Source organism: Schistocerca piceifrons, chromosome X (assembly GCF_021461385.2).
Source record: "Schistocerca piceifrons isolate TAMUIC-IGC-003096 chromosome X, iqSchPice1.1, whole genome shotgun sequence".
In the NCBI taxonomy this organism is placed as follows: domain Eukaryota; kingdom Metazoa; phylum Arthropoda; class Insecta; order Orthoptera; family Acrididae; genus Schistocerca; species Schistocerca piceifrons.
Window position 1 is genome coordinate 445,879,770 of NC_060149.1, and position 12,672 is coordinate 445,892,441.

At 42.1% G+C, this 12,672-nt stretch overlaps 1 protein-coding gene across 1 annotated transcript in view; it reads right to left on the reverse strand.

The window, feature by feature from the left end:
* LOC124722412 overlaps positions 1-12,672 on the reverse strand; it is an 86,156-nt gene that overhangs the window by 38,899 nt on the left and 34,585 nt on the right. Inside the window, exon 4 of the mRNA XM_047247580.1 lies at positions 6,800-6,883. Within this exon, the coding sequence (XP_047103536.1) occupies positions 6,800-6,883 (84 nt within the window). The remainder of the gene's footprint in view (positions 1-6,799; positions 6,884-12,672) is intronic.

Sequence of the window (12,672 nt, forward strand, 5' to 3'; positions counted from 1 at the left end):
GATGTAATGAGTGCTGTCGACAAGGGATCTCAGATCGATTCCATATTCCTATACTACCAGTAGGTTTTTGATACCATTTCTCACAAGCGATTATTAATCAAATTGCGTGCATATGGAGTATTGTCTCCGTTGTGTGACTGGGTTCGTGATTTCCTCTCAGAGAGGTCACAGTTCGTAGTGATAGACGGTAAATCATCCAGCAGAACAGAGGTGATATCTGGCGTTCCGCAAGGTAGTGTCATACGCCCTCTGTTGTTACTGATTTACATAAATGATCTAGGTGATAATCTGAGCAGCCTGCTTGGATTGTTTGCAGATGAGCCTGCAATTTACCGTCTAGTAAAATCATCAGACGATCAATTCCAACTACAAAATGATCTAGAAAGAATTTCTGTATGGTGCGAAAAGTGGCAAACGGCACTAAACAAAGGAAAGTGCGAGGTCATCCACATGGCTACTAAAAGAAATCCGATAAATTTTGGGTATACGATAAATCGCACAAATCTAAGGGTTATCAAGGACTAAATAGCTAGGAATTACAATTACGAGCAACTTAAATTGGAAAGATCACACATATAATATTGTGGGGAAAGCGAAACAAAGACTGCGCTTTGTTGGCAGAACACTTAGAAGATGCGACAAACCCACTAAAGGGACAGCCTACATTACACTTGTCCGTCCTCTGCTGGAATATTGCTCTGCGGTGTGGGATCCTTACTAGGTAGGATTGACGAAGGATATCGAAAAAGTGCATAGACTGGCAGCTCGTTTCGTGTTATCATGCAATAGGGGTGAGGGTGTCACTGGTATGATAGGCGATTTGGGGTGGCAGTCACTGAAACAAAGGCGATTTTCTTTGCAGCGAGATCTATTTACGAAATTTTAATCACCAACTTTCTCTTCCGAATGCGAAAATATTTTGTTGACACCCACCAACGTAGGGAGAAATTATCATCATAATAAAATAAGAGAAATCAGAGCTCCAACGGAAAGATTTAGGTGTTCCTTTTTCCCACGCGCCATTCGAGAGTGGAATGGTAGAGAAGTAGTATGAAAATGGTTCGATGAACCCTCCGCCAGGCACTTAAATAGATGTGTTTGGACGAGTTAAATGGAGGTGCTGTATTTGTTGCAAAAGACAACAAACTCAAATCCATCGAGACAGAAAGTGAAGCTGCATGAGAAATCGATTGGCCACGATTCAGTATCGAGGATGGGTGTAAACTGACAATCGGATCCTCTTATCGAATACCAGTCTCCCCTCCAGATGTAACAGAGAAAAATCTAAGTTCACTAGTACGTAAGTTCCCCAATCATGCTGTCATTATAGTAGGAGACTTTAATTATCCAGCAATCGATGGCAGCGTGTCACAGATATGCTGAAGAATCTGAACTGGCAGTCACTAGACGATAGGCACAAACGATCTCAAGAAAGCCTGCTTTCGAAGTTTCATGAGACGGCTTTAATTGATTCCTCTATGAATACACTACAGCCCTATTATGCATCCCTCCGTATGGATCGCGACGACGAAGTAAGACTAATCGCATCGTGCACAGAGTTGACTGACAATCTTTCTTCACACACTCTATTCGTGAAGGAAACGGGAAGAAGCCCTAATAACTGGTACAATGTGTAAATAACTGAAATGTACTGGAAAAAAAATGATTGTCCAGCGTGTATCAAAATGAAAAAATCTTTTAACACAGTGTGAATTATAAGGAACGACCCGGATACAAGCCAACAGGTAATAGAATAAGCGTGTAATTCGAACAACGCTGTCAGTACTATCCTGTTATACGAACTACTGATTCAGATGAACCACCAATAGTGACATTTAACCATGGTTTCAGGATGAGCCTGATTTTACAACTGTAAAGAAAATTCAACACGTATGATCGTATGGCTTTAACCCATGAGCGGCCAAGAGTTCAGCTCAAGGGCCCTGCCCGGACTGAGTGCCAAGGCACTCAAGTTCGTCACGTATTTCCATCACCGACAAGCCCTACCGTCTGAGCTCGTGGAGGGGGAAGAAGGGAGAACTGCGAACACGTAGCGTTTAAATGGCACAGCAGTCATACTGCGCACGACTTGGTTTTATATTTAACATCTGTCAATAACATAGATAACAAACTAAACAATTTTTCTCTATTATTCTATTATTATTGGCACGCTAAGGACATAGTATAATTTTTATCTAGTACAAACTGTCGGCTCATGGACAGACACAGACAATTTCATAGAGTTTCGCATTCAGGTTTCACGTAATCGTGACTTGTTTAGTTTCATAATGGAAAAAAGATCTTTCACACAAATATTGCACCACTTTTCCACTCGAAATTGCACCACTTTCAACTAAATCGGCAAACGGTCACGAAAAAAGATTAAAGGCTCACACTGTTCTCAAAACCTTTATAAAAACTATCCTTGTAATTCGTTAGAGGCCGCAAAGAATTCTTCAAAACAAGCATTTTCTTTGACACCACTGAGCTAAGGTAACTGGACTGCCTTTGTCAGAATGTGTCACTTCTACAGCGCGAGTTTCTTTCTAAATGCATCCCCATCAAATTAGAAATAAATTACAGTATCTTGCCATGCCTTCCTTTCGACACTGGGCAATCAAGTCCACTTAAAATGCGAAATTTGCAATCCATTCCGGGAGTTCTGATTTTCGTTCTTGCACTCCTTTTTCCTTCATAAATTCAGCAATAGCGAGTTTTAAATAGAAAAATCGTTCCTTACATGCCCCTTGGCTAAACCATCGTATTTTGCAGCGATATATGACGTCTCCATACGCTTCGTACAGTTCCACTGAAAACGGTTGCAACTTACAATGGCATAATGCGTGCAAATTCAGAAGTTTTACTATTCGTACCACCAATTTCTTCACGCGCTCTATGACTGTCGATTTAGCACAAAGTGTTTTTTTTGATGTACAGAACTATGACTCCCGTCTGTCGATCGTTGTTATTTTCTGCTCTTTCAACATAACCTAAATCTTTTAATTCCTTCTGCATCGTACTATAATGTCATTTCATAGCAAATATGCAGCACCCGCCCCTTATGAGAAGTGACAATTCTCATTCATCTCTCGTTCTCTCATTCTCATCCATTTTAAAGGATTCGATAGTTCGCTAGACTGTCTCTTTTCATTCAGACAGCAACAGGACCTGTGAACATCCTTTGCACCACCCACAAATAGCGAAGAGTAAACGGCTCAGACACCACGACTCGAAAAAACACTGACTGGAGTGTCATTACGACACCAGGAAGAAAGACGATATCATGTAGTTGTCTTCTGACGAATGACAGTGAATGCTGGTTGAACTGAAGGTGCCCATTAGGAGAAAAAACTTAGTTAGGGCTAATTTGAGTGGTGACGAAATCTTTCATCTTCTGCATCACCAATTATTTGAATTCATTAACTGTCCTAATGCAAAGGGGAGAATCATTTAGAAACAGATATGGAGGACAACACTGATGCTATCAAGTATAAAGCAGTCCTCTGGAAAACTCACTTTGAAGTCCATGACATGGAACATTTGCTGTAACTTAATGCGGTCATTTGTGGACCAGACATGACTGACTACGATACAGTAACTGAAACATTTCCTGGTGAATCCTCAAACACATTCTAAAGCATTAGAAGACGGATTTTGATTTATTGTCTAATATTCTAGCTTTTGGCTGCTTGTGTACCTTATTACTTCCCACTTTGGCTGAATGATGCATAGTGTAGCACCCTGATCAACGACCTGTTTGTCCAATCCACGAATTTACAAGATTTGTATTAGATGTTACCCTAAGAGCAATATTTTCGACTGCACAGAGAAGCCGCTTTTTTTTTCTTGTTGCGAAATTGACGAAGTCCCACCAACGTTCAAATTCAACAGATTTTAGTCTGCGTAGCTCCATGCTTTTGACTATACCACGAACCACAGTTACAGCTACATTACATACTCTAAAACAAATACTAGTATAAACATAATAACTTGATGTCAAATACCCGGATGTAAGATTTTTGTAGCGCTCCTCGCATCTACTGTATTTATTTAATCACGTTATAAAACTTACTGCTTTGGTAGAAAAATAAAAAGTTGAAAATAAACACAAGTGATATACTCTTCCTTATAATACATGCTGCAGTATTTGCCTCTTACAAGTAGTTGCACTATAATACAAACACGTCTTCCTAAGTTTCGCGCGTGTGCAGCCTTCGAGACATTGCCTTCTCACACACCTGATCGGAATAGAGCACTGCTGGGGAAAGCCAGAACGCCGAGTCGGTTCGGTTACGCTCACAACGTTCCAATGATAGTATCAACAGAATATAACACCTCAGTTAAGCTATCCAAGACAGAACACGACGGTAACAATAGTGGATAACGAATATTAAAATGTACTTTTCGGCCGGCCGGAGTGACCGAGCGGTTCTAGGCGCTACAGTCTGGAACCGCGCGACCGCTAAGGTCGCAGGTTCGAATCCTGCTTTTCGGGCATGCATGTGTATGATGTCCTTAGGTTGGTTAGGTTTAAGTAGTTCTACGTTCTAGGGGACTGATGACCTCAGAAGTTAAGGCCCATAGTGCTCAGAGCCATTTGAACCATTTTGTACTTGTCTTTTGCTAAACCGTAAGCATCAGCTTTACACCTCTTACACCGTCCAGCCAAAAAATTCCGAGAGTGATTCCATTCCTGGAGTATAGGTGGCATCCGTGCAGTAATTAGGGTGGCAGTTTGAACTAACAACTGTAAACACCAGATGCGCATGCGATGCAGCATTGTGAATACTCATTGTTAAGCAGCGTTCGTGAGGCCGTAGTGTCTCAACATTATTTTGTCACAAATCAGAGCGATTGAGTATCTCTAAATCAAGTGTTGAAGACATTCTGCAGACTGTTATGATTTTGCCAGGACTCCTTACGAGATGCGTGGACATCTGCCGTGACTTGATTCAAAACCAGAACACGGACACTGCATTACTGGAAAATCATCATCTCGGGAGCAGAGACTAGATGATGTTAATACGAACATACCACAAAACGATGAAGTATAGAATTTCTCATAAAGGGTCACTGCTAAGCGACAGTTAATTTAATGTGACGTGCGAGCTGAACAACAGTTTCAGATGGCTGTATGAACGTTCTGTGCGTTGTACTCAAGTAACGAGATACTGGGTATAATACCTGAAGCACAAAGCCACCATTTTAACTTTTCTGTAGCTTTTATTAAGCCAGTCTCTAAACTTTGTGGACTGATGAGTGTGTATTTCAGATCCAGTAAGTTAGGAAGAGTAGGAACACATACACTGTGGGGAAAAAAGTCATTGGAACTGGCATGCACATATACAGATTCCAGTTGTATCGTGTACATACGGTATAAAAGGGGAGCACATGGGCAGAGAGAAGCGATAGTTGCGTAGAGATGCCAGTGCTAACAGACAAGAAACACTGTGTGAAATACCCTCAGAAACCAATGCTGGTGGTGCGATGAACGTATCCGTTAGGTCAGTGTGGCGTAATTTGGCGTTCAAGAGCTATCGCAGTAATCGCCTAACGTGAGTGCCTTCACTAACAGCATGACATCACCGGCAGCGTCTCTCCTCGGCTTGTGATGATATCGGTTGGATCCCAGACTTCTGGAAAACCGTGGACTGATCAGATGAGTCCTGATTCCAGTTGTTCAGTATTGATAGTAGAACTCTTGACCCCTCCCAATGCCAAGAACCCAAGTCATCAACATCGCATTGTGGAAGCTGATGGTGGCTCCGTAACAGTGTTGTTTGTGATTACATGGAGTGGACATAGTGCTCTGGTCCAACTGAAACGATCACTGACTGGAAATGGCTATGTTTGGCTGCTTGGAGAACATTTGAAGCCATTCGTGGACTTCATGTTGTCAAAGACGCAGTTTTTATGGATGACAATGGGCCATGTCACTGTGCCACAACTGCTCGCTATTGGTTTGAAGAGCATTCTGGAAAATTGGAGCGAATGATTTGGTCAACCAAATCGAGCGGCATGAATCGCATTGACCATTTATGGCACATAATCGAATATTCAAATGTGTGTGAATTCCTAAGGGACAAACTGTTGAGGTCATCGGTCCCTAGATTTACACACTACTTAAACTAACTTATGTTACGAACAACACGCACACCCATGCCCGAGGGAGGACTTGAACCTCCGGCGAGAGGGACCACACAGTCCGTGACATGGCGCCTCAAACCACATGGCAACTCTGCGCAGCGAGACATAATCCAGAGGACAATTCGTGCACAAAATTGTGCAGCGAGAACACTTTTGCAGTTATGGACAGCTTTAGAGTCAGCTTGGATCAGTACTTCTGCAGGGAACTCCCAACGACTTGTTGAGTCATGCCACGTCGACTTGCTCCATTACGTCGGTCGAAAGGAGGTCCGAGAAGATTTTAGAAAGCATGCCATGACATTTATCACTTCAGTATACAGTGGATTCTAAGAATGGTTCCGATATTCAGTAATTTTTGTTCGCAGATATTTATCAAAACAGTCATTAGCAGAATGCAACTGATACTATTTAGGAACATGCAACTTACTACAGAACTTAAAGGAAGGCTACTAGTTTTGCATGGTCCTACAACCATATGTCATAAATTTTCTTAACATACACAAGAGCCCGCCGTCCTTACATCCCTACCGTCTTCGAAATATTACACTTTTAGGAACTGATGAACAGCAGTGCTCTGATTTTAATTCATACTCCCTGCACCAACATATATATGAGAGTTATCAAATCATATTTAATTATCGTCAGTACTTACCAGGCTCAATTTTGATGTTGGGTTTTGTATCTGCCTGATTTTCTTCATTACCTCCACTGGCTGGCTGTGCAGCTTCAATTGGACCTGAAAATAAAGGTAGTTATAACGTAACAGTATGTAATAAGCTCATGGTTGGCATAGTTAATCACCAGATACACAGAGAGACTGGTTACAAGAGACCATCTGCCATTAACAAATGAAAGCGTTTAAGAAGAAGATTGCACTTTTGTAATCCGTATACCCATACGTTTGTTTTTACAATATTTACGGTTACACGGATTTTTTAGTTCCTTTGTGCACACCTGGAGATAAATAGTAGAAACGGCTGATTTACGGCTCAAGTGACACAATCGGCCCCTTTGGATGCCTAGTTGTTGATGAAGGGGGGGGGGGAGGGGGGGGACATCAGAGGCAACCTGTATACAGGGCGTTTCATAATTCGTTGTGAGAAGTGACCCGACTGAAAGTATACGATAACAGAATTAAATACGTTCTAGTAAACATATCTCCATAGACGAGACGTTTCAAAGTTAACTGCGAATGTGTTGTTGCGAACCGCCACTGACATCAGTACTTAACCAATTTACTTCGAATATACGCGCAATACTCCAATGAACATTGGGACAGACAGAGTCTATATATATTTTTTAATATGATTATTATATAAATAAATGTGTAATGTGTAGAGAGGACGCTTTCTTACCACGAGTATCGAAAACTACATGACCGATTTTCTTCAAATTTTCACAAAGTACTCTGATAAACATTCATACACAGATAGGTTACACTTTTTAAACAGCAATGTACGCGTCTTCCGTTAAACCGACTGCGAGAAAGGAAGTGGCGCGCTGTGCTCTGCTGTGAATATGTGCTTTTTTTTTTTTAACCAAAACTGTGGGCATTGAAACCATTAGAGAAATCGTTTCTTCCATACATATGGTTTGCAAGATAAGAGGCAAATTGTATTTATGGCTTATCAGCTTATTATTAGAATACTATTACGGAATCTGAATTTGTAAGAACAACGAACAAGGCTCAAGCTCAGAGAGAGTGGGAGGAGTTGATGGACAGAGGGCAGAGGGATGAAATGGACGTAGAGGGGTGGAAAGGAGGAGCTGGTGAATGAGAGGAGGGTGGATACAATGGACAAAGAGAAGGGGAGGAGGAAATTCATTCAAGGTCAGTATTTAACCTGCCACGTGTCCACACATGCATACGGGCCAATTGCATGCCTTAAAAATGGCGGGAAAACCAACCACTCCGCTTTTTTCTCGAGAGCAGTAAAAAGACTACAGTCAAGTTCCACCTCCCCCTCGCCCCTTTTATCACTATTGCAATTCTGAGAGTTTCATGGTTGGCTTTGAGCACTATGGGACTTAACATCTATGGTCATCAGTCCCCTAGAACTTAGAACTACTTAAACCTAACTAACCTAAGGACAGCACACAACACCCAGCCATCACGAGGCAGAGAAAATCCCTGACCCCGCCGGGAATCGAACCCGGGAACCCAGGCGTGGGAAGCGAGAACGCTACCGCACGACCACGAGATGCGGGCGAGAGTTTCATTATTGGTGGTTTGTACGTCTTAGTGAAAGGTTTTTCATGTGTCTTTACCTAATATTTTTGTTTTTAAAAGACCAATGTCCTTTAACACGACACCACCAGAAATAGTGGACCAGGACAAGCAAGTATTTGAGTTTCTATTGTCTGCACCACCACAACAGCAGCACCCCACAGTAGCCCACCAGATTTATCGTACCTACCATTCGAGTCTCCTTCATACCAGCAGCAGCAGCAGATACCTGAACTGTGTGTTCAGGAAACGCGGCAGGAATATCCACAGCAACCATCAGTTTTTCCTCAACATGCCAAGCTGTAATTAAGAGGTTCCAGAGTATTGCTCTTTGCCAATACTTACAACATGCCTTCCAGCAAGTCGAAAGTGTGTGAACTTAGAACCAGATGGTGACTGATGTAATAACGGAATCTGAAAGCGCTCAAAACGCTGGTGCTAAAGTGCAGTATGCAATATGAGTGGGACTATTTACGTGCACTGGAGTCAAAAATTAAAGTAACAAACAGCTGTTTCCCCGTCCTGTGTCTAATTCACGATACAATCACACAAACTGTCAACAGATGTCTGTACGATCGTGTTCTACATGGAAAAGGGCATTTCAGTCAACGGGAAACAACGCCAATGATATCAGGGCACCTGTCAAACGGAGTGCTGTTTGCCAGGTAGTCCCACATCCACAATCGCTGTGTACACAGTCACAGATGGTGCAATATGGCACAGAGAAGATGTCTACCAAACAATCTGAGGTCAAGGGCCATAGGAAGAATGGAAGGAGGAGTCGAAAACTCTTGGGGCCTGATGACTTAACGTGAATTTTTCTGTTCTTTCCCGGATGAGGCCATAGTTTAGAGAGACTGAAACTGTGTAAGGTGTCAAACAAATAATACACCTTACACTGAATTCGTGAAACAGTTCCGGTTAACTCGATACGTCACATGACATAGTTACGTGAAAATGTGTCAATTTTATTGATAAGTGAAGCAAATAAACAAATTGACATTTCATGAGTATAAACCACTAACACACATACAAGTAATATCATGCAAGTAATTTCCCAGTCCCAAGCTATGAGACGCATTTCTGAGGGAAGGAGAATTCTTACAAGTGAATGCCCGTCCCACATTCAGCTGAAACTTTCACAGCACGACACCTAGCGTACACAATGAGATGCTGGAGCCACTGTGTAGGCTACCAGCAAAAGCATCCATGGTCCCTGCTTTTAACGATGAGACTTCGGGAAACCTGTCTACAGGAGCACAGCGGGAAATGCCAGATAAACGTGCGGAGAAACCCAACTCAAAACATTGGTGACTCACTGTCGTTAGCCATCTGTGTTTAAACTCACATGAAAGAAAAGGCTGCTTATCTCAGTATTATGTAGCAGAAGTTAAACTCTGCCCTACAGAAGAAACGACGCCTATGATAGGCTACAAAACTCTAGTGGGTGGAGTCATAGCAAGTACAAATGCTCTGATTGGCAAGAAAGAAAATGCGTGGCCACCAGCTTTGATATAGGCAAATTGCAGACAGATTAATTGGCTTCTTCTCTTGCAGTATTTGTGCAAGATGACTCGCGCCATCCTGAGACGATTACGAGAGTCATTATGTGAACACTTGTTCACAGCCTCTTCTTAACTCATAAGGAGTTAGACTCCAAAGTCTCCTAGTATGGAGAATCGCACTGAGCCTTGACACTTAACGCTTGCTAACGATTTGAGACAACGACGTATGCACTATTCCAGCCAAATGGCGTGTACCATGCCAATTAATTTAGCTAGGAAATAATTAGGAGTCTGGGCTTCACCAAAGATGTAGGAAATGTATCCAACTGGCGTTGAACAGTCGACAGAGACTTAGGACAGATACTCAGGTTCACAGCTCGTTCCAACAGCAGCCACTGTCACCACTGAAGGAAGGTAAACATGAGTGCTTGCGCTACGTCAGCAAATGATATTCAATTGACACTCAGTTCTGCGATCGTCTCCATCTTTCCTAATTTTAGCACATTCATCCATGGCCTGTAGTTAAATATATTCACGACTGTAGGGCTTAAATGAAGCGGAAGAGCAACATACACAGTTTAACAAACAGAATTTATCAACCATGGTAGAGTGCTTTATACTCTTAAGTTATGGAATTTTTTTAACTGTGTACCTCTTTTTGATTGCTCTTTACCGACCCCCATTCAATTTTGGGTATTTCCGTTGTGCATTTTTGGCATAATTGAAATCTGTGGCCCCAATTGTATTTCATCTGCTCGTATTTTATCGACCCCCAAACACTGTCATGAATCATCTTACCATTAAAGAACCTTATAACAGTTAGGAACTTCGCTTCACAGTTGTCAACCGCAATATATTACCATCCTGTACGTAATTTTGCTATCATTGTTATTTCATGAAGTCATACTTAGAATAAAAATAAAACTCAATAACGAAAATCTAAGATTTTCATTTTCGCTAACATACAGTTATGCCTGAACCCGTACACTAATTTCTGTTAGCGATAACGTTTCCTTTACGGGCGGAGTAGTGGGGTCGTGATTGAAATTATTGCCTGATGACATCACTGTCCATACTGCTGCACTCTTCTGAACTCCGCATGCGTGAGATGGTATCTTCCTACCTTATAGGCCGTAGGTTCAACTCCAAATCCCTAACACACTCACAGAGCGTCCTTGCACAACTGTGGTAGGAAGATAGATCAGAACCAGTCTCACACGTGTTAGATAATGGCGACCCCTCCAGTATGGTAAAGTAATTACTAGGACAAAAAGAATATCCTCTTTAAAAATGTATGCAGTATCCCCATAGTATAGTTGTAACGACATTGTTAGCTTTAAGTTTTTGTTGCAAGCGCACAAGTGGCCGACACAGCTTTGGTAAGTGGGTTCTATCCCAACTGGTAAGTGACAGTCGTACAGCCTTGTTATTGTGTTAAGGGAACTAGAAACAGTAGAGAAAGGATGAAGGTAATACGTTTATGAAGCGAGTATGGCCGTATGATCGCATGATTACGCGAAGGAAACCTGCTTTCTCCGATCGCTAGACAACATTCAAAAAAATCGTATTAATGAGTTTTATCAGTTGTATAATTTTGGAACACGTATTATGTTCGAGTATAACGACTTTTCTGGAGACTAGAAATCTACTCTGTAGGAATCAGCATGGGTTTCGAAAAAGACGGTCGTTTGAAACCCAGCTCGCGCTATTCGTCCACGAGACTCAGAGGGCCATAGACACGGATTCACAGTTAGATGCCGTGTTTCTTGACTCCCGCAATGCGTTCGATACAGTTCCCCACAGTCGTTTAATGAACAAAGTAAGAGCATATGGACTATCAGACCAATTGTGTGATTGGATTCAAGAGTTCCTAGATAATAGAACGCAGCATGTCATTCTCAATGGAGAGAAGTCTTCCGAAGTAAGAGTGATTTCAGGTGTGCCTCAGGTGAGTGTCGTAGGACCGTTGCTATTCACAATATACATAAATGACCTTGTGGATGACATCGGAAGTTCACTGAGGCTTTTTGCGGATGATGCTGTGGTATATCGAGAGGTTGTGACAATGGAAAGTTGTACTGAAATGCAGGAGGATCTGCAGCGAACTGACGCATGGTGCAGGGAATGGCAATTGAATCTCAATGTAGACAAGTGTAATGTGCTGCGAATACACAGAAAGATAGATCCCTTATCATTTAGCTACAAAATAGCAGGTCAGCAACTGGAAGCAGCTAATTCCATAAATTATCTGGGAGTACGCATTAGGAGTAATTTAAAATGGAATGATCATATAAAGTTGATCGTTGGTAAAGCAGATGCTAGACTGAGATTCATTGGAAGAATCCTAAGGAAATGCAATCCGAAAACAAAGGAAGTGGGTTACAGTACCCTTGTTCGCCCACTGCTTGAATACTGCTCAGCAGTGTGGGATCCGTACCAGATAGGGTTGATAGAGGAGATAGAGAAGATCCAACGGAGAGCAGCGCGCTTCGTTACAGGATCGTTTAGTAATCTCGAAAGCGTTACGGAGATGATTGATAAACTCCAGTGGAAGACTCTGCAGGAGAGACGCTCAGTAGCTCGGTACGGGCTTTTGTTAAAGTTTCGAGAACATGCCTTCACCGAAGAGTCAAGCAGTATATTGCTCCCTCCTACGTATATCTCGCGAAGAGACCATGAGGATAGAATCAGAGAGATTAGAACCCACACAGAAGCATACCGACAATCCTTCTTTCCACGAACAATACGAGACTGGAATAGAAGGGAGAACCGATAGAGGTACTCAAGGTACTC